This window comes from Myripristis murdjan, chromosome 13, assembly GCF_902150065.1.
Source record: "Myripristis murdjan chromosome 13, fMyrMur1.1, whole genome shotgun sequence".
Lineage (NCBI taxonomy): Eukaryota > Metazoa > Chordata > Actinopteri > Holocentriformes > Holocentridae > Myripristis > Myripristis murdjan.
This window is the reverse complement of record NC_043992.1, coordinates 17,789,176-17,809,303: the sequence shown is the minus strand read 5'-3', so window position 1 is coordinate 17,809,303 and position 20,128 is coordinate 17,789,176. Positions and strand designations below refer to the sequence as shown.

Sequence of the window (20,128 nt, the reverse complement as noted above, 5' to 3'; positions counted from 1 at the left end):
AAATGAGATGGAGTTATCTTGCGTGATTCTTTTCAAGTTTTATTTGAAATACTCCTTTGTGCTTCATTATAATGAAATCAAACTAATAATGGTGAATGTTAGAAATGATGTGAACATCATAAGGTTTGGTAAATAAAGAATAAACCCCTTCTGTAGATGTGATGATCACTGGTTAACAGGAGCACAAATGAATGGTCACTGCCACTCAACCCTAGATCCAAATATCAACACTTCTGAGTTCACTTAAGCTCAGAATTTAGATTTAACATTTTGTAAATTTTTGACCTGTGATAGCAATATGCTCTCGGTGTCAGGAAATTCTTCAGGGGCACACCAAAAGTGTATGGAGCATTATGTGCTTAGATAATAATAATAATAATAATAATAATAATAGAGTTGAGAATGAAACCCAAATTTCCAACTTGTCGTTACAGTTTGAAAGACCATTTGTTTCGTGACAAGCCACAGCATGTTTTTAAACCAAGTTCCAAGTTGGACAGAGCGCAGCATCATTAATGTATGACAAAAATAATGAATGTACCAATAATGACAGCATTCATACCTTACACAAAATTATTTACTAGGACAGTGTTTCTCAGCTGGTGGGTCACGGTCCAAAAGTGGACCACAGGTTGAGTCTTAGTGGAGCGTTGGTATGTGGGTCCACATTACCAAAAAATGACCCCTTTATTTTGAATTATAACAAATATCCAGCACTGTGTTTACTGCAGCATGTAAGCAAGCCTAGCTGATTAGATGGAGCACTGAGAACAAATCTTGGCCAGACTGTAATTCCAGAAAATGTCTCATCTCTTTATCCTTTTCAGCAAAGCAGCTAAATATTTTATTGTCTTGCTGTTATTAGGCTGATTAACACATTATTGCTGTCTTGGAACTAGAGTTTTGGAGACCAGAATCAATCTCTAGTTGGTACTGCAGTTGCCCTTTATTTTATTGTGTTTTAAGCTTTCATTGCATTTTTTTGTTTATTTTAATGGTGAATGAAAGCATTGTGGATCACTGCACTTTTCATTTTGTGAAATAAAATTGATTGGCTCTTAAACTAGTGTAGACAGGCACGTAGTGACTAAGGCCAAATATGGACCCTGAAGCCAGACCCTACAGTACATCATCTATTGTGTTTAGTCCACTCTTGTTCACCAGTTCATTCTGTTCATCCACTTATTCATCTCTGTGTTTCTCCCTTTCTGTCCTGTCTTCCTCTGGTTTGACATCATGTCTTTAACACTGCATACCCCCTCCTTGTTCCCAGCATGGACGGTGTGCCTTTCCTCATGCATGACCACAGCCTGCAGAGGACCACGGACATAGGGAAGGTTTTCCCAGAGAGACATATGGACGACGCCTCACTCTTCAACTGGACAGATCTCCGCCAACTCAATGCAGGACAGTGGTTCCTCAAGGTGGGGCTGGATATTGTATTTTTATATGTTTGGCAGGGATTGTTTTGATTTGAGTCAAGTGTACAGACCATGACATGTATTGTTGTTGTTTTTGATGTCATTGAAATATTAAGATCCATTCAATGTACAAAGATACTTCCTGCATGCAAGATGGATCATTGTCAAATGGTGCTTTAAAATAATTGTTTCTTTCAACCTGCTTTAAGCACCAGATTGTATAATCAGGAAGTTAATATAATCACAGGAAAGTGCAATCAAACAATACCTCACTGACTGACAACTTACTGAAAATACTTGAATGCTGTAATCCCCATCTGGTACTCCAAGCAAGGCAAAGTAAATTATGAGAATGATTTGCAACCAGATCTGGTGCTGAATTATTCTTTGCGTGGTCCGTATGCTGCTACACCATATACACTCATACAATGAAGAAATGACCCAGTGCATTGTTGGATTCATAATTAAATGCAGACTTAGAACTGTATTTATCTCATATTTGGCACTGGAGGAAGAATATCTCTACAAATTTACTGATAGATGCAATGATTTTGATATGTTGACTTTTTAAAATGTTTTTATTTATATATTTATTTATTTACAGTTATTGATCTCCCACTTTTCAGATGAACAGCTATCATGTTGATTAAATTGGATGCCAAACCAGACTTTTTTAATTTGGTTTATTTCAGTGGGTCAAATTTGATTGAAGTTGAGTTGAAGGCCTGATGTCATCTCTCATTGTAGAATTATGTATTTATCATAAGTCTTTGTACACAAGCCCATCAATAAAATGTCTAAAATGAAAAATGTGAACATATTGGGTCACTGGCTTTTGTTAGAACAGGCTGCAGCACTGCTTGCTGCACTGATATAATAAAGACAGTCTAATAGTGGAAAAACAGAGATTCCAGATGCTTTAATTCATTGTTCTATGTTGCTGTGTCCCACTCTACTTCACCTTTTTATTCTCACTAAGTACTTTAACTCTACTCTCTTCATCTTCTCTCTACTCCATATTTAAACTAATCTAATCCACTGCACTCTGTCTTATCCACTGCACTCTGATTATTCCTTTTTGAAAGTATCTCCTCACTATCTGCTACTATCTCATTCATAACGTTCCTCAGTGTTGAATGACAGACACTGTCCCTGGACCTTTCTTCCATGACTCAAGCCACGTTCTCTTTGATCTTTGGCTACAGTTAAATTTGGCATTTTAAAGTTGTCTTTTTTCCCTCATTTTAAGGATTGGATTTCACGAGATCAGATTTCTGTCCACAGTTGGTTTGGCTTTGTATTTAAACCTGTCTCCATTACTTTTTCTTGCTCTGACCTTGGATCTCGTTACATTGCTCTATTCCCGTCGTGGCTGGATTGCAGTCCAATCATAAGGCCAGTCAGACCACTTCCATGTGTAGCTCTGAAGATCCACCACAATCTAAAAGGACAAAAAGCCTTTTTCCAATCACAAGTGAAATGCATTAAGCAAGGTCTAAGTGAGGAATGTCAGATCTTTTTGTTCAGTGTGCTTTGATAAAAGAGAATGAGCGATGAATCAAAGAAAGGATGTGAAAAGAACTGAAGAAAAACATTTCCTGTTATTTCCGCTAGGCTTTGTTTATAGGGTCTACATATCATGCAATTTGATGGCTGCTTTTATTCAAACTGCATTACAGAACCATGAATGCACACAGTACATTTTGTAGTTTTTGTACAGAACTGAACTGAACAGAACTGAATGTTACTCCCCTGTTGAACACATCCTCCTCTCCCTCCTAATGCTCTGCTGTCCCTGTCCTGCAGGATGACCCCTTCTGGACGGTGCACACTCTGTCCCAGCGGGAGAAGGACATGGTTGCCAACCAGAGTGTGTGCAGCCTGGAGCAGCTTCTTAAACTTGCCTCCCTCCATAACAGCACAGTGGTATTCAGGCTGAGGAGACCACTGCCGGAGCACCCCTGCTACCACAGCTGGATCAATGACACCCTGCAGGCCGTTCGGCACTCTGGGGTGCCTCAGAGCCTGGTCAGTGGTTGAGGATCATGCACACAGAACTGTTACAGGGGTATAATGCCACATTTGAAAAAGATCTGAATACAGGGAGATTGGTTATAACTGTCTCTTTGAGATTTTTGTGATCTAATTCTAAAGATTGGATTTTCTGACATCACTGTATGTCCACACTTAGTCTCAGACTGACTGTTATAGAGAGATAGAGTACCCTTTTGATCTCCATAAGGGGAAATTATGGTGCTGCAGCAGTTACAATACCACAATAAATATCAGTCCAGGGCAGAGTTGTACAGTCTGTGCCTCTGCATAGTGTTGTGCAGTGGATGAGAGGGATTGCCCATGATGGCCAGAAGCCCAGACAGTGTCCTTCATCACAGGCTGACCATTCCCCCAATAGTCTCTGTCAGCCCACATAGCCAGAAAACCGTCATGCAGCCACATCTTAGCAAAGCACCCCGCACCGCACTCCCAAAACTCCCTCCAACTCCCCGTCAGAACCTCTAGCTCATACATCTTGTTGTCCATCGCTCTCACACTCCCCATGACAACAGAAGGGACAGCAGGTCCACACACACACTTCCCTCTCCCTTCACGGCATTTTACCCCTACTCTGCACTCCCGTCTCTACCTCAGAAGCTCTTTCAGTACTTCCGCCCCTCCCCCCAGGAACACAGCCGACTCTTGTAGTGCTGTCAGCTGGTCCTGTGTTTAAATAATGCTGCTTGCATATATATCTCCTATATCTGTTTTCATATAAATGTGTTTGTATTACTTTTTTTTGGGGAATTTTTTCAGCTTCAAAAAATTGGTTAATTATTCACCAATCTTTTATTTTCCGTCATGTTATTTCAGTTTTCTCTGCACAGTAAAACAGAATAATAAACTTTAATAATACATCTTGAATCTGAAGCGTGGTTAAATTTTCATCAAGGAATAAAACATCATCTTATGCTTATAAAGGTCTTGGAAATTCAACATTTTATTCATTGAGAAGTCTGGAAATTTTACATAGTGGGGAAATCCTCTATGAGTACTGTGCCTAGAGTGTGTTCAGATGAAAACTCAGATCTTACTGATGGCCTGACCACTTCCTTACCCGGTTTTGAAACAGCTTCAACCTAATGTGATTTTTGTGCATCTAGATGTTGTCATTTACCACGTGTGGCGTCATCACATGATGAGTCACAGTACAACAGTGAGTTTGTTGTGGGGTTTTTTTGTGTGTAGGTGATGTGGACTCCAGATGAGGACAGAGCTGAAGTGAGACAGGTGGCTCCTGGTCTCATCCAGACCTCAGTGAAGAAACAAAGTCCTCATAGTCTCCATCAGCATGGCATCAGCAGGCTGCTGCTCAGATACAACCAGGCCAGCACACAGGACATCAGGTTGGAATGTACACACACACGCACACACACACACACACACACACACACACACACACACACACACACACACACACACACACACAAGCTGACAGACTGGTGGGCTTTGCTAACCTTGAATGTTTTGAATTTGTTGGCAGAGAATTTTCACAGAGCAATATCAGCCTTACCCTCTACACCGTCAACGAGCCCTGGCTGTACTCAGTGCTCTGGTGCAGCGGGGTGTCTTCAGTCTCCTCTGAGGCCCCACAAATCCTCAAGAAGGTGCCTTACCCCATCTGGCTCATGGTGAGGATAACGACCCATCTTCCTCCTCTTGTATTTGCACTGCACTCCCCTAGGGATCACTTGTCAAACACTGAAACTGAGGCTTTCTCCTTGAATTTTCAGTTGATGGAGTTTGAGTGTGGAGTGCTGACTGCCCAGTTAATCTCATGTTTATTCTGAACAAACCACTTTTGCTGATCACTTCTTGGAAACCAGAGGATTTTTCCTGGAAAAGGCCTACTGTGCCTGACAGCCAGTGTTTAAAACAGCAAATGTTCAGTCTTTCATGAACTGACTACAGGTTGGATTGCCATCATGTTGCATCCATTAAAGCGCCCAGTCTGACATTACTTTATATTAGATATCTTTATATTAGATTCTATTATATATGCTTTTGATAGCTTGACACTTGACATTCCTTGTCAAGGTTTGTACCTCTTTAATCTGTTTCCTCCCCCTCAGCTCCATTTCCTATTCATAACTACATTGGATTTTAATAGAGATCTGTCATGGACACAGCAAGCATTCCTGTTATTGTCTGCATTCATCTGTGGCCCCCACACATGACAAAACGTCCCCTTTTTTCCTGTGGTGCATGACACATGGCTTTCAAATGTAAATATCTTTTAAAATGTCTCCACATGCTTAGCGTGCACACTCTGCCACGCTGGTATCATTTCCCTGCCATGTGTCAGGCCAGCATCCCTCTCTGTGCTGCCATACAGGCTCTCTGCCTGACAACATGTGGCTGTGATCCTGACACCCTGCCGTGGTTCAGGGAGAGTTCAGTCTGCCATGACATCTGTCGTCCTGCCTGTTAAATTCACGGGTGCATCTATGCCTAGCATCGCTATATCTGCAGCTTGCAATGTTTAGGTATATAGAACTGTACAAAAAAATCTAACCCTAGTGCAAACTATCCATTCAGACAGTTTCTGTGTGATTTGGTGAGGTTTCCAGCCTGCCAGGATCTTCCCATCTCCCTTCACCCAAAATAAAATGTGATCGGAGGGGTATTGTTTTGTGGAGCTTAAACTGGAAAACTAAATTGTATGTGGAAAAACTCAACAGCTCTTTCCGAAAACAGTGACATAGATACCTGACATAATCCACAGCCCACAGGGACCAAGATTTTTGTTCGGAGCTATTTCTATGCACCCTGAATTTGTACTTGTAGGGGGTGGATAGGTGCCAGGAGACAGGAAAGAGAAAAAACTCACCAAATCACTCACCAATTAGAATCTGGATGGGTAGATTGTACCAGAAGTAAGTGGGAAAATATTTTGTTGTTGGTGTTGTATTTTGGGCAAACTCCTCCTTTTAAATAAACTTCATAAGACCTCGGATTAAAAGGAATCAGTTTAATAATGCAAGAAGCTGAATAGATTCCAGTGAAAATTTTTATTACCTATTTCTAGTCTCAGTTGTTTAATTCAAAATTATTCTAAATGCGTTACCCAGTTGTGAATTCATTTTCAAATTTTACATGTTGTGAAACAGTTTCTAAGACACAGCTCACTGAAAGGACATGGTGCATTTATTGATTTGAATTGTCTTGACATATAGCTCCACCCAGTGGTGTGTCCCTACAATGCACCCAGGTTGCTTCCTCTCACCAGAAAGTTGGAGGAACACTGGAGACTTTCTGTGACTGTGTGTGTGTGTGTTTGTTTCAGAGACCAGATGAATACTGCCTGATGTGGGTGTCTGCAGATCTCATCTCCTTTGCTGTAGTCATAGGAATATTCATTTTCCAGAAGTAAGTACGGTTACTCAGCAATGTAACAGTAGACAGGTCAGTATAGTGAGTGAGTATACATCGCTATACAACTGTTCCCCTACATGTGTGTGCATGGAGAGGAAAGTAAGCACTCTTCTCCTTTTCTCCGTTTCTCTCTTTCACACACAAAACCATATGAACACATATAACTAATTTCTAGGCACTACTGCCATACCTCCCTGCCTGCAACCTTCACATACAGCACATTTTTCCCTTTGACATTTCCCAACACAGACTCTCATACTTCAGTACGCATCCCTCTACCTTTACACACGCACAGTTAAAATAACGCTGCATAGATAATGATGGCATCGCTTCAGGTTTTATTCTTTTTAATTACCGTTGTTAATGACTCTCCAGGAGAAAGCTGCAAAAACAGTCATACATTTCAGAAGCATTGTTTGTTTAAGCTGTTCTGATGTGTTTTTGCTGTCTATTCCCCAAGTGTGTTTATGCTGAATTCAAACAGCTCTATCATATACCCAATGGAAACAGAGGAAGTGGTGTAATTTATATTAGCACATTAGCTCTTAGCTAAAGTGTGCAAACCACTCCACGCTCCTCCGTTGTTTCTATGCTTTAGTTGGAGGTTGTTGTTGTGTTTTTGTTCTTTTTTTTTGGGGGGTTTGTTTTGTTTTTTTGAGCTGTATGACCACTCCAGAGACAGATGTCCCTGCCATCTGGAAGGCAGGAAGCCTTTCAAGGGCCGGTGTGGGTTTGCTCTGCTTAGCCAAGTTCTTCAGTAGCTTCTGCTGGCTTCTCGACTGACCTCTCTTGTCTCCCGCCTTCTTTTTGTCCTTTTCTCTCCTTCCCTCTCTCCTTTGTCCTCTCTCCTCTGCCTGATGTGCATGCTCTTCTCCTCTGCTGCATTCTGGCATCTTCTCTCAGCTATCACATGATCAGGTAACTGGGTCGCCTCTTCTGACCCGCAGTCTTCTCTCCTTTCACCCTCTCTCCTCTCTTTTTTAGTCACTGTCGTTCTTTTCTCTCTGTTGCACTCTTTGCTCTCTGTTTCACTCTGGATGTTTTCCTCATTCTTTCTCTTTGTGTTCTTATCTTTTTTGGTTGATCTTTCTATGTTCACACTGGAATCATTCTGTTTCCTTTGTCAATCTGTCTTTCTCTTTATGTCTTCACTCTCTCATCTCGTTCTGTCTCACCTGAATCGTTGTTCTAGACTGCTGCCACTTCTCCCTTCTCCCTCTAGAGGGACTAGCTTATGTCAGCTATCCCCGTCAGCTGAAATGAATGCTTTCCACCCACACTGCACAAACTCTCCGCATCTATGCTTAATCACCATTGAAATTTGAAATTTATTATCCATCTTATTAGGTAAATGACTCAAAGTCTCAAGTAAACTGTGGTAATGCATTCATTAGGGAAGTGCTCCAAGAGCAGCCTTTATTGATGCCAGTTTGGACTCAAATCTTGCTTGTTTGCATTTTTGCTTTTAAAGTGACTCTGTGCATTAGTCGTGGTACGTTATGACTAATGTGCCTCAGTTAAATGAATGGAAATAAAAGCTGTTTTTATTAAAGCAAGAGCATTGCTTTCACTTGCAGGAGATGAGTACCTCTGCCTTGTCTGAGATACAAAAACGAACACATTTCAGGAAGTTAAGAAGTGATCCCTCTGTGCCTCTTACGTATAAAAGTTGATTCACTGTGTCTTCATATTCCACTTCTGCATTTCACAACATGGGACAAAATGTAGACTGACTTACTCCTGGTATTTTACTGATGATTCATTCATAAGTTCATTCCAATGGGAAAAAAAATATAAAACATGACAAACTGTAAACTGTTAGAGTTTTGGTTTGATTGTTATTTTTATGTCATGCAATCAATCTGTCAATTTGCACTGCCTACATGGACATGAGAATCTATACAATATGGCACTGAAAGGATGAAAACAAAATTGTCATACGTGCTCTTGGAGATGTATTAGAAGCTCCATGTCCTCTGTAACACCTTGCCACAAAAAATTCCTTTCCTGAAACACAACTCAAACCTCTCATCTGTCATCCGCGTAAAAGAAATCAACAGAGGTAGATGATGTTTTACTTCAAAGTACACTTCTGAGATCATTGTATAAAGGACAAGATTTCTTTTTCAATAGTTGCAAGTGTATTATTTAAAATAGATTCCGTTAGCATGTGGGATATTTTACGTTTATCTCAGATGTCAATGCTGTAAAATACACACTTGTGCAATAATAAAAGATCTTGTTGCAGGATAGTTTGCTTGGAATAATCACAAGACAATGAATTATAATTTTGTGGCTTTCACTCTACAACTCAGACTAAAAGTTCAGTGGCGCTCTCTTTCAAACCAGCATATAATCTCTCAGCAAACAAGAGTTTGTTTCAGCCTAAGCAGTCTGGTCAGTGTGATCAGTTTACACCCCCAGTTTATTCCAGTAATAATTCCCAATTTATTCCCATAACAAAATAACTAGCAAGGAAACCAAGGAAGTATTTAGCATTGTATTTTACTCTCTCAATCTTTTTTTTTATTGTTGATTAGGTACACTATTCTAAGTAAAACCTTTTAACACTCCAGTGAGAGCAGAGGCAGCAGTGCGTCTGGTGTGTCCACCGTCCCACGCTGACCTCTGACCTGACACATATGACCCTGCAGGTTCAGGACGAGCGGCATGCGCAGCTACAACCCTGAGCAGATCATGCTGAGCGCCGCAGTCAGGAGGTCGAGCCGTGACGTCAACATCATGAAGGAGAAACTTATCTTCTCTGGTAAGATGCCATTTCTATTTTCAGTGCCTGTCTTTATGTTTCTGACGTATTGATTGCGTTGGTGCTGTGTTTGTTGGGCCTCCTGCACTCAAAAATGTCTGGGTCTGTTACCCACACCTTTTAGAGTGCAGGACACCAAGCTAGCAGGGCCGGATCACAGAACTATGGGACCGTAGACCACAAAACCTCATGCGGGCCCCCCTCTCCACTTTGCTCACACTGAATGAAATGATCAATATGTACATAAACAAAACTGGTCAGGTTTTGTGCATTTTGTCAAAAACTCAACTCAACATCCCCTAAAAGAAATACAAATGAGAAGACTGTTTCTCTCTGCTCCCTCTTCCTAGAATACATGGAAAAGAGAATAACTAAAAATAACCTTTAGTAACTCTTTTTGGCTAAAATCTTAAAACCCCTCCTAACCGGCTGCTATATTTTCTGTACACATTTATGCACATAGTCCCACTCTAGTATAAATGAAATAATGCTTACTGCTTGGTGCTGAACATAAGTGTGACTGACACCCCTCTCCATTCGCTTTGTTTTTTTTTGTTTGTTTGTTTGTTTTTTTTTGTTTTGTTTTTTGTTTTGTTTTGGTTTTTTTTGAAGGGAAGAAAATTTTTAGTGGTAAAAATACTTTTTGGCTGTAAAATATTGGGTGGGTCTGAAGAGAGACTGAACAGGTGAGGACAGCCTCATCTGTGACTCATCATGGATGAGTTTAAAAAAAAAAAAACTCCTGGGGGAAATTGCAGCAGCACCTTTTCTCCTCTACCTCCTCCTCTGCTGTAAAAACAGTTTTAAATTTCCCTCCTCCTCTGCCTGACAAAACATATTGTAGTAGCTGGCAGCCATGCTTCCTCAGTCTAGAAATGTCCAGCTGGTTTCCAATGGCGATGGCAGCTTGTGCTACAGACGCCTTCTGATACTTTGATAATGTTCATAAGACATCTGTTGATGTCTGTCTTATAACCTGTCTTATAACAGCCTTAACCTGAGATAACCATGTCTGTGATTAGACAAATTAGAAACAGCTTGCATAGATGAACCTCACATATTGATAAAATTTTCAGTTTTAAAGAGATTGAAGAGAATATAAAGCTAACTGTCTGGGCCCTGTAACATCACAAACAAGATCCATCTGGGCCGCTATATTATTTAATTAGTTAACTCTGCATTTAAGATTTATAGATACAGTAAGCATGAATCAGTCAGGCAGTGAGCGTTCGGGGGTCCCTGGTGGTCTGGGGCCCAGTCTGACAGTCATTCGGCCCTGCCAGCCCGCATGTGACTCTGTCCCAGCATGCATCTGTCCGAGTGTTTGTGAACATTGTCGCTCCTCCTTTTCCTCCTCCCTCCTCTTCTCCCTGTGAAGGTCAGCCCCAGTAGCCGCCCGCCTCATCCACCCCTCGTGTGTGATGCTCACCACCTCCTGTCCATCCTCCCATCTCTCCACTCTCCGCCGGCGGTGACTTCTTCCATTATCCATCCATCCCCCCTGATATTTGCCCACTGTGCCCCTCCCCCTTTCATACATCCATCCATCAGTCCACCCCCCTCTCTCTCTCCTCACCTCACCACTCTCTCACCCCCCACACTGGAGTCCACATCATGTGTAGGGGAGCTTATAGACACCCCGTTCTGTCTAGGCAGCCTCTAGTGCTGGGGGGGTAGAAGGTAAGTCCTACAGCCACGTGGTTGCTGAGTGTTTGGGTTAATTTTTCATTCAGTCACTCTTATATTTATTCATTTATTCACTCATGTATTCATTTATTCTTTTTATCCTTGTGAGCTGATGTGGTTTGATGTTTTGTTACAAGTAAACGATGTATGCATACAATTATACCCTTTTGTTTTTTTGTTTTTTTCTCTCTCTAATCCTGTGGCGCCCTCCAGAGGTGAGCAATGGTGTGGGCAGTGCTGAGGAGCTGTACATGGAGAACGGCTATGACTACTACGCCAATCAAGGCATCAGACAGTGACCCCGATTCACCCTGTGTGTATCTACTGTGACACTATGATAGTGGCTGGCTCACCCCGTGTTCACATTATTCCTGTTTTAGTGCGTGCATCCACATTGTGTGAAGTCTGCCCTCCTCTGTGCTATTGATCGCCTGACAGACTGCTGTAGAAAACTCGGTTCCCCGCCCAGTTGCTTTGTGTACATTCTGTAAATAGGTTTTTGCTTGTTAGATATAAGTATATATATATCATATAGTCCTGCATGATATATCATGAGGGACGACAAGCACTTTTTATTAGTAATGGAAATGATTCGCCAAATCTGCGGTTTCCACTCTCACAGCTTGATGTTTGAGAGGCACCTGTTACTATTGCCTGCACCTATATATATATGAATAAAATCTTTTCCAGATTTATTTCTTTTAAGCCGATTTCCCAAAGCAGTCGTTTTTGTTTTAAGTATTGTTGTTCAACCTCTGCTTTTACGGGATGAAAGACGTTTAACAAGATTATTTACGAGGCGTGGCGACAGCATGAGACAAAACACTTGTAGCTGGTATGCTCCTGCCTTCTGTCGGCACTCCAGTGTGCTGTGATGTTCTTAATATTACAGACTTTAATATTTATATTTAAAAAGAAAAAAAAAATGAGCAAGCTGTTTACAGAGGTCCTGCCTTCTCCTCCAGGTGAAACATTCACAAGATATATGTAAGATAATATTTTAGTAGAGGTTGAATTGCCCCACACCCCCTCCCTCCTCGGTCTCATCAGTGCATGTTAACAGTAATGATCATATCAGTCGTGTGAGCTGTGCAACGAGACGACCTCATGAAAACGGCTTGGGGACGGAGGCTAGTGCTTTCTTTTTATGGGTCATGTGAATGTGTTTGGATTTTTTTTCCTTTTTTTTTTTTTTTTAGACATGTACAGTGTATTGTGTGTGTTGTGGCTGGGTAGATGTGTGACCCCGTGTGCAGTGCTACGTTGAGTGTGTTATCGTACATAAAAGGTGAGCCGATGTGCGAGATGCTCCAGCCAACTAAAGGATTGCATTTGAACAATGTGACCATGATGTAGAATAACAATAATAATGATGATGATGATGATGATGATGATGATAGCATTAGTCATGACCTCCAGTCATTTCACTTCATATACATTCTGAACTGCAACTTAACCTCTGGTATTGATGTGTTGGTTGACAATGTAAATATGAATGCTTTTGGGGAACTGAAGTGGGGTGCTTTAAATGTGAAAATAAAGCTATAAGCTGTTGAAGGGACACTACAAGAATCACATTTGGCTGCACAGGGTCAAGAAGTGAATCGCATTTTGTGTTCACCTACTTTATTTGGGTATTACTGTGCCTCAGAAATAAACATTAAAGATTGTTCTCATACCAGAGTTTCTTAATATTATGTTATGTTGATTTTTCTGTTTTTCTCTAAACTCTTTAACCTGAAAACATCTGTGCTTCTTTTTATTCTACTGCAGCCTTAGAAGTCATGTTGTCAGCATGACCTGCATGAAAAATGTCTCCGTGTCTACGTGTTGACAAGGGAACTTCACAGACTTAAAACTAGACTCTAGACTCTGACATTAACATTTAGTCTACAGAATCCACTGTGAAAGCAACGCCACCTGCTGATATTTCCTAAGCAGCTCACAACCTGTAGGGGTCACAGGTGTTTCCTCATTTCAAAACAAAGTCTCTTTTAGCCTTGATGATTATTGTGTTACAAGTGGATGGTAAATTTCTTTCTATATGGATATGGATCTACTACTTATTCCTGAGAATGTATCAAAGCTAGATTGACTTTTTTTTTCGTTTTGTAAAATCCCCGTAATAAAAAAAGACACAGAAGAAGCTCAGGGATGGAATTTTAATAGACTGAAAAGCAGGTCATAAGCAGTTTGACTTCATTTTCAAGTGGCTAGACACACTTGATCACAACTTGCAATATAAAAATAGATCCTAGTCTCATAGTGCTCTTGTCCCTATTATTATAGAGACTAATAAGTGATCAATAGCCTACAGTATCCAAAGCATAGAGCATAGCTTAACATTTGCTTCATTTTAACTGAAGGCCTTATTACATGAAGAGTTGTGTTACAAAATGAGATATACAATTTGGAAAAAAAAAAAATCACAAAATGACTGATGGCAAAAAATAAAGTTCTGCCATTTGTTTTTAAAGGAATGACGATATCTTGAGTCCTCTGTCTGGGAAAAAAAAAGACACTCATACACACTTTGCCATCAATATGTCAGAAGTACTGAATAATGGTGTTCAGGTAGTTTCTACCTTTTCTGAAGTGAATATGCATCATTTTGGAGGAAAACTCAAATCCAGCTTCCAATCTGGAATGTATAATGGTATGTATACTGTCTACTTACTGGCAAAATTGAGAGAACAGGAAACAGTTTACATCATTATAAAACAAGTCGTTGTCAAATTCTAGGCACTGTCTTACAGCCACAAAACATGATTCAGGCCCACCAGATACCTCAGACATGACAGTAACACACACTAGGCACCAGTATGCTAATCCTTTGGTCCCTTTATGGCACGACCAGAAGCAGTTGAGTACTCTGATGTGTAGTACAAACACGTAAGTCTTAGCCAGTGTAACCGTGTTTGATTTTTGCCATCAAAGTAAACCATGTGTTATTTATTGCACAAAAAAAGTTAGGTTGGCCCACAAGTGGAAGTCCTCAAAGTGCAACACTGAGAATGTCCCTTATTTCTCCATTCAAAGTGGGTGCTAATAATTAAGATTTACAGTACTGTGCGAATATAACTTAAGGCTTTCTCCGACATGTACCATCTTCACTTGTTACCCAGGGATTCTGCACCTCACCACAAGAAATTCATGAGGCTATTTAAACCACATTTGCAGTAGTCAATATTGCAGTTTTGTTTTTTTTCACTATTAAGTGTGCAAACCTGCCATTTAGCACTAATCATCTTAGTGCTGAGTAACGACTGAGACACCGAGCAAAGCATTACGGCAAAGCGCTACATCCTCCTTGAAGCGCGGGCTTCTAACCCTTCTGCTCTTCATTCACAATATAGCAGCGCTTGGAAAAGGCACAAGCACATTGTGTGTCCAACATTGATGGAACGATGGTAAAAATACAATAAAGGCATGCAGTACACAAACACAGGCAAACATACACACACAGCCCATGGGAATAAATAAATAAATATCTAAGGATGTACAGGCTAGTCACAGTCCTTTACAAAAACGAGGTGGTTGTTCCCTGATTTGAACACTGGTGTAAATCCTACAGTATCAACCACAAGCAGCGATCATCTCTGAAGCTGAATGGAATGGTACACACATGGCAGAGACGGCATTTTAGCCTCTAAGAGGCTTCCCCTCTTCATGTTTCATTAGTACCTTGAGATCATTATTTCTGCTGAAAATATGTACACAATGAAATGTAAATCTCACAACACTTCACTGCTGGAGACGTGAAATCAGTAACTTGATCAAAGTCACTTCTTGAAATAAAGGTTAGTGGGTTTTCTAATGGAAACTGAAGTAACAGAAATAGTATTTTCCAGTTACCATTAGCTTTCTCAAACCAGGAAACATGAGATTTGGCTAATATGACCATTAGAAAAATTGTATCACTCATGTCCCCAGGGATTTGTTGTGTGTCTAAAATGCTTTAAAACTTTCCATCTCACATTTCTTATTAACATCAGCAGATATCAAATTATGTGAAATAGAGAAGCCTGAAACAGTTAAAACACATTGAGATTTGTGGCAAGTTTCTGTGGCATCTGTTGAATCTCTGCTGCCTTTTCCTTGCAGCAGAGACTAGAAAAGGAGGGAGATCAGTTGAAGTTCGTCTTGCGCAGGTGCCTGTTGGGGATTTCTATAGCGCTGACTTGTAGGGGCCAGGAGCCGCCCATGATGCCAGCCTGAATGGCCACGCCTGTCACCACAGCCAGGTCCGGGTCTACAGAAGTGTTGGGCTGCTTCCCGAAGTACTCACTGATCAGCCTCCTGATCCGTGGGATTCTAGTGGAGCCACCGACCAGAACGATCTCATCCACATCCTCTTTCTCCAAGAGGCCTTCAGCCAAAACTGTCTTCACGGGAGCCAGGATCTTCTGGAAAAGGTCCTCATTGAGCTCCTCAAACAGCTCTCGGGTGATCACAGCTTGGAAGACAACAGGCTTGGGCACGCTGGACCCTGAGGGCGGAGCAGAGCTGTCAGCAGTGTGAAGGTGCAGGGGCACACGGATGCTGACGCTGGGGTGCAGGGTGAGGTTGAGCTTGGCCGCCTCCACACTCTGCCGAAGACGGTGGATGTCTTCTTTGAGAGTGGGCGGGACGCCAAACTCCTGTCGGACTCGCTCCACAGCGTACTGCAGCAGCCGCTGGCTGAAGTCCTGACCTCCCAGCTTGTTGTTTCCTAGAGCAAACACCACCCGTTAAGACTGGTGAACTATTCTCTTCACTAAACACTACACTGAATGATGCACACACTTCAAATTTAGGCAAAAGCTGCTCTGTGAAGTCTCAGATTATAGATATTAAAATTTAACCAGATTATTGTCTGAACACATATTAGGCATGCCTGTTTTTTTCTGTGAATCATCTGAATGAATCACTGGTGAATCCGGGTGAGAGCTATGACCCCCGTATTAATTTCAACTGTTAAATCCACTTCAATCAGGATGGAGAGAGTGCAGATTAAAAGGATTTGTGAGCCTTGAGACAACCGGAACATGGGTTGTGCAACAGTATGCGTGGCTCATTCTTCAGAAGGCATTTCTAATACTTAGTACTCTTAATGTGTTACCAGATTCTGCGTCTTATTACATACAGGAATACACCAACAGTTCGGGTGAAATACCCTTTCACCCCTTTCAATGACTAACCAGACTGAGACAAGATGATCAATACATTTTCACCTCTGTAGATCCAGTAGGTTGGTTCCAGTGGGTGGCATTTCTTGTTAAAAAAAAAAAACAAAAACCTTACAGCATCTCCAAAGCTGTCTTATTTACAGTGTGTCATATGTATTTAAAAAAAAAAAAAAAAGTTACATTTTGCTGGATCTTCCTACATCTTCAGTGGTGCATGGATCACTGCGATAGATGGATAAATGTGTTCAGCAGTTACAGTTCCACCATCTAACTTTTTAAATTTTATTTCAAATACATGATACCCTGTGTAAATAAGACAGCTTTGGAGATGATGTGAAGTTTATTTTTTCACTTTGACGGAGCTAGGCTAATGACTCCATGGACTTCAGGTCTTTATGCTAAGCTATCAAAAAATGCTATCCATAGGACCTGAACCACTGGACGTACAGAGACAAAACAGAAACTGTTTTGAACATCTTGTCTCAGTCTGAGTAAGTCATTACAAGGTGCTTTTGCCCAAAATGTTGGAGTGTTCCTTTATGTTGTCAGTCGCCTACCTGCCATGGCCCTGGTGAGGAACATGCCTCCCTGTTTGTTGAGCAGGGACACATCCAGAGTCCCTCCGCCCAGGTCGACCACCAGCACATTGAACACATCCACCTTGTGAAGGCCGTACGCCATGGCAGCAGCTGTGGGCTCATTGATCACACGCAGGATCTCCAGGCCTGGCAGACAGTATCGATGCTCACATGAGTTAGGCAAATTACTGAGGACGTCAGTTGGTACCAATACTGGGGAAACTCCATGATTCTCAACATCTGATTCAATACTACGATAAAACAGAACACACTCCTGTACTTAACAGTCTGCATGAATATTAACAGGTGAAGGAGGGCCACATGATGCATCAATAGGCTCCCATGCTGATTTTGAACACCCCGGATACATGAAATGCAGCTTAGCCAACTGAAACACTACAACTTCCCCATGAGCCTAATTAACATACTGACCGGCGAGATTGGCAGCCCTGATGGTGTAGTTCCTCTGTCTCTCATCAAACTCCGCGGGCACGGAGATGACAGCTTTCTGGATGGGCACGCCCAGCTGCCGCTCGGCCATCTTCTTCATATTCAGCAGCAGCCTGGAGCCGATGAACTCTGGGCTCACCGTGAAGCTGTGGTTGGTGGAGATTTCAAACTCGGCACTGCCATTGTTGTTGATCACCTGGGAGGGGGAGATAAGGGACCATGGGAAGGAAGACGAAGTTGAGATGGAGCACTGAGTGAGACTGAACAGCCTGACAAGTTAGAAAGTCAGCACTGATAACAAAGTTCAGCACCGGGAAAGTATATCTGTACAAAAATACCAACACAGATGACCATCGCAATATTCATTTTCGCAATATTATATCAATTCTCTTGCCCATTGTATCAATATGTATCACTCATGCACTTCATTTTTCATTTTTTTTTTCTGTTTTGCATCACTTTGTCATCCTATGTATCACATAATATGTTGTGCATTTAATTAGTGTAGCCAGGTTTTATACATTTACACTACAGCCTGATACAAATCATAGAGTGACACCTATATCATGATATGTATTGCACTGTGAGGTCTCTGCCAGTAACCAGGTGTAAGTAAAGCTGTCACCAATATGAAATCAAAAGCACAAGGCCGGAGATTAATTTCTCATCCTAGCTCCCCAAACAAAATTACTTTTGGATGTAGAAAACAGACTCCTGCTGGTCTCCTGAAAAAGTGGCAAGTCAAGGAGACAAACATCCACAAAATAACCACAGACCCTGATGGTCTGAGTGAACAGACTGCATTAATGTGCACTATTTAACTATATATTTAACCATGTAACTGTACAATAATTTATACATGTAGGACTTAACAATTCAACAGTGCAATATCCCAGTGTATATATGGGGTATATCAGTTTACTTTTTTAATTTGCTCAATTTCTTATATATGTATTTATTGTTAGATCTTGTAGGATTGATGCATATATTTAGACATAATGCACATACTTTTTAATTACAAATTTCTAAGGCACACCGATTTTCATACAATTTAATTCTTCTCTGGAGAATTTGTGCAACTTCACCTGAACTGATCCAATTTCCCCCTCAGGGATCAATAAAATATTTCTGACTCTGATGCTGCTGTGGATCAGACTGATCAACCCCGACGTGACGCACCTTAAACGGATAGCGGGAGCTCTCCTGCTCCAGGACGTCCCGTTCAAATATCTTGCCGATGAACCTCTTGGCATCGTACACCGTATTTTGGGGGTTGGTGTCGGCCAGGTCCTGAGCCTGGTGTCCGGACAGCACCTCGGTGTCGGTGAAGGAGACCACGCTTGGGATGCTCTTCCTGCCCTCCTCGTCTCCTATCACCTCCACCTCCCCGGTGCCCGGCTGGAAGACGCCGACGGAGCAGAAGGTGGTGCCCAGATCCAGACCGATGACCTTGGGTTTGGGTGGAGGCAGGTACTGCTGGCCCAGGTACCCGGCCAGGAACAGAGCCAGGATCACCGACCCTGTCGCACCGTGGCGTCAGACAACATATGTTTAGTCACCACTAACGATAGCTGTGCTGTGTCTACACGACACACAACGTTGGTTAACATAAACAATAAACCCCAAAAAGGCAAAAGTGAGCGAACACCTAGGAGGTAAGCTATCTATCTCCAAACCGGAGCTCGGACAGGTTAACGTTACAGGACAACCAAGCCAGACCGAACTACGTTAGCTAAAGTCAGCTAGCAAAACTCAGCATTAACTCGCCGGGTTAACGTAACTGTTACAAAAAATGAATTGTCCTCTGACTTACCAATCATAGAAATTTCTCCGGCCATAGTTAGACACTGTTACAAAACACCAAACAGTCAAATGTCACATAAACAGGCACTAAAAGCCGATAACTGTGCGGAATAAGTGATGCTTCGGATTGACAGCCTGTGCGTTTGGAAATGTTCAGGCTATCGACCAAGTACACGTCAACACATGGTTGTGTTGAGGGGAGGCTGGGAAATGAAGTTTCCATTAGAGGTAACCGCCATGCACAGCCGCAAGAGACGTCATGTTATACTACAGTTCCCAAGAATACTAGCGCCAAACTGACGTAAGGCTAAAAAGCAAAGCAAAAGGGGCTACGTAGTTCAGTTCAGTGAGTGTTTTTATCAGCTGGACAGACATGATCAGCCGCTCGAACGACTGTAACGGTGGTACTAATTTTCCGACTGACAATCAAAGCATCATGTGTGGCTTTAACTGTAAAAGGGGGGGGGGGGGGGGGGGGGGGGGTTGCAGGGACTTAGGTACACGCGATGCTAAAGGCTGAATTATGCTCATGGATGATTAGTGCTCATGGACATATTCATGGCACGTTCATTCAGAAAATAATACATTTTTAAAAAAAAAATTATACACACCGAGTAAAAGTCTGTGTTCAAGCAAACTGAAATAACAGAAAAAGATCCTTTGTCAATGATCCCTTGCTGAAGCACTTACACATTAATGAGCATTTTAGTTGACAAATTAGATTCAGCCTAAAATGAACTTAATTTATTAACTCTCTACTCTAGTCATAAATCTCTAATAAACACTGAGGTTTTGCTAGGGGCCTATTTATTTATTTATTTATTT

General features: G+C 41.6%; 2 protein-coding genes across 3 annotated transcripts in view; one reads left to right on the top strand and one right to left on the bottom strand.

Moving 5' to 3' along the window:
- The window catches only part of gdpd5b (glycerophosphodiester phosphodiesterase domain containing 5b), a 71,858-nt gene extending 58,871 nt beyond the window's left edge, over positions 1-12,987 (top strand). The window contains exons 10-17 of one of the 2 annotated variants that reach the window (XR_003929227.1): positions 1,274-1,424; positions 3,228-3,449; positions 4,665-4,822; positions 4,960-5,107; positions 6,763-6,845; positions 9,506-9,618; positions 10,997-11,298; positions 11,518-12,987. Coding sequence is in view for 1 of the 2 variants with exons in the window: in XM_030067112.1 (XP_029922972.1) it covers positions 1,274-1,424; positions 3,228-3,449; positions 4,665-4,822; positions 4,960-5,107; positions 6,763-6,845; positions 9,506-9,618; positions 11,518-11,603 (961 nt within the window). In the remaining variant the exon portion in view is untranslated. The remainder of the gene's footprint in view (positions 1-1,273; positions 1,425-3,227; positions 3,450-4,664; positions 4,823-4,959; positions 5,108-6,762; positions 6,846-9,505; positions 9,619-10,996; positions 11,299-11,517) is intronic. The other variant, XM_030067112.1, reaches the window with a different exon arrangement.
- A 460-nt stretch (positions 12,988-13,447) lies between these two features.
- Positions 13,448-19,473, bottom strand: hspa13 (heat shock protein 70 family, member 13). Its single transcript, XM_030067565.1, has 5 exons — positions 19,314-19,473; positions 18,680-19,020; positions 17,483-17,696; positions 17,030-17,197; positions 13,448-16,015 (listed from the first exon to the last, which is right to left on the bottom strand). Exons 1-5 carry the CDS (start codon positions 19,336-19,338, stop codon positions 15,432-15,434), a joined length of 1,332 nt encoding a protein of 443 aa, XP_029923425.1. The 5' UTR covers positions 19,339-19,473; the 3' UTR covers positions 13,448-15,431.
- Between the last annotated feature and the right edge of the window lie 655 nt (positions 19,474-20,128).

Coding starts and splice junctions, on each gene's coding strand:
- hspa13 (XM_030067565.1), bottom strand. CDS start 19,338: ATGGCCGGAGAAATTTCTATGATTG. Junction 19,021..19,313: donor CGGAGAAATTTCTATGATTG/GTAAGTCAGAGG, acceptor ACGGTGCGACAG/GGTCGGTGATCCTGGCTCTG. Junction 17,697..18,679: donor GCTCCCGCTATCCGTTTAAG/GTGCGTCACGTC, acceptor TCCCCCTCCCAG/GTGATCAACAACAATGGCAG.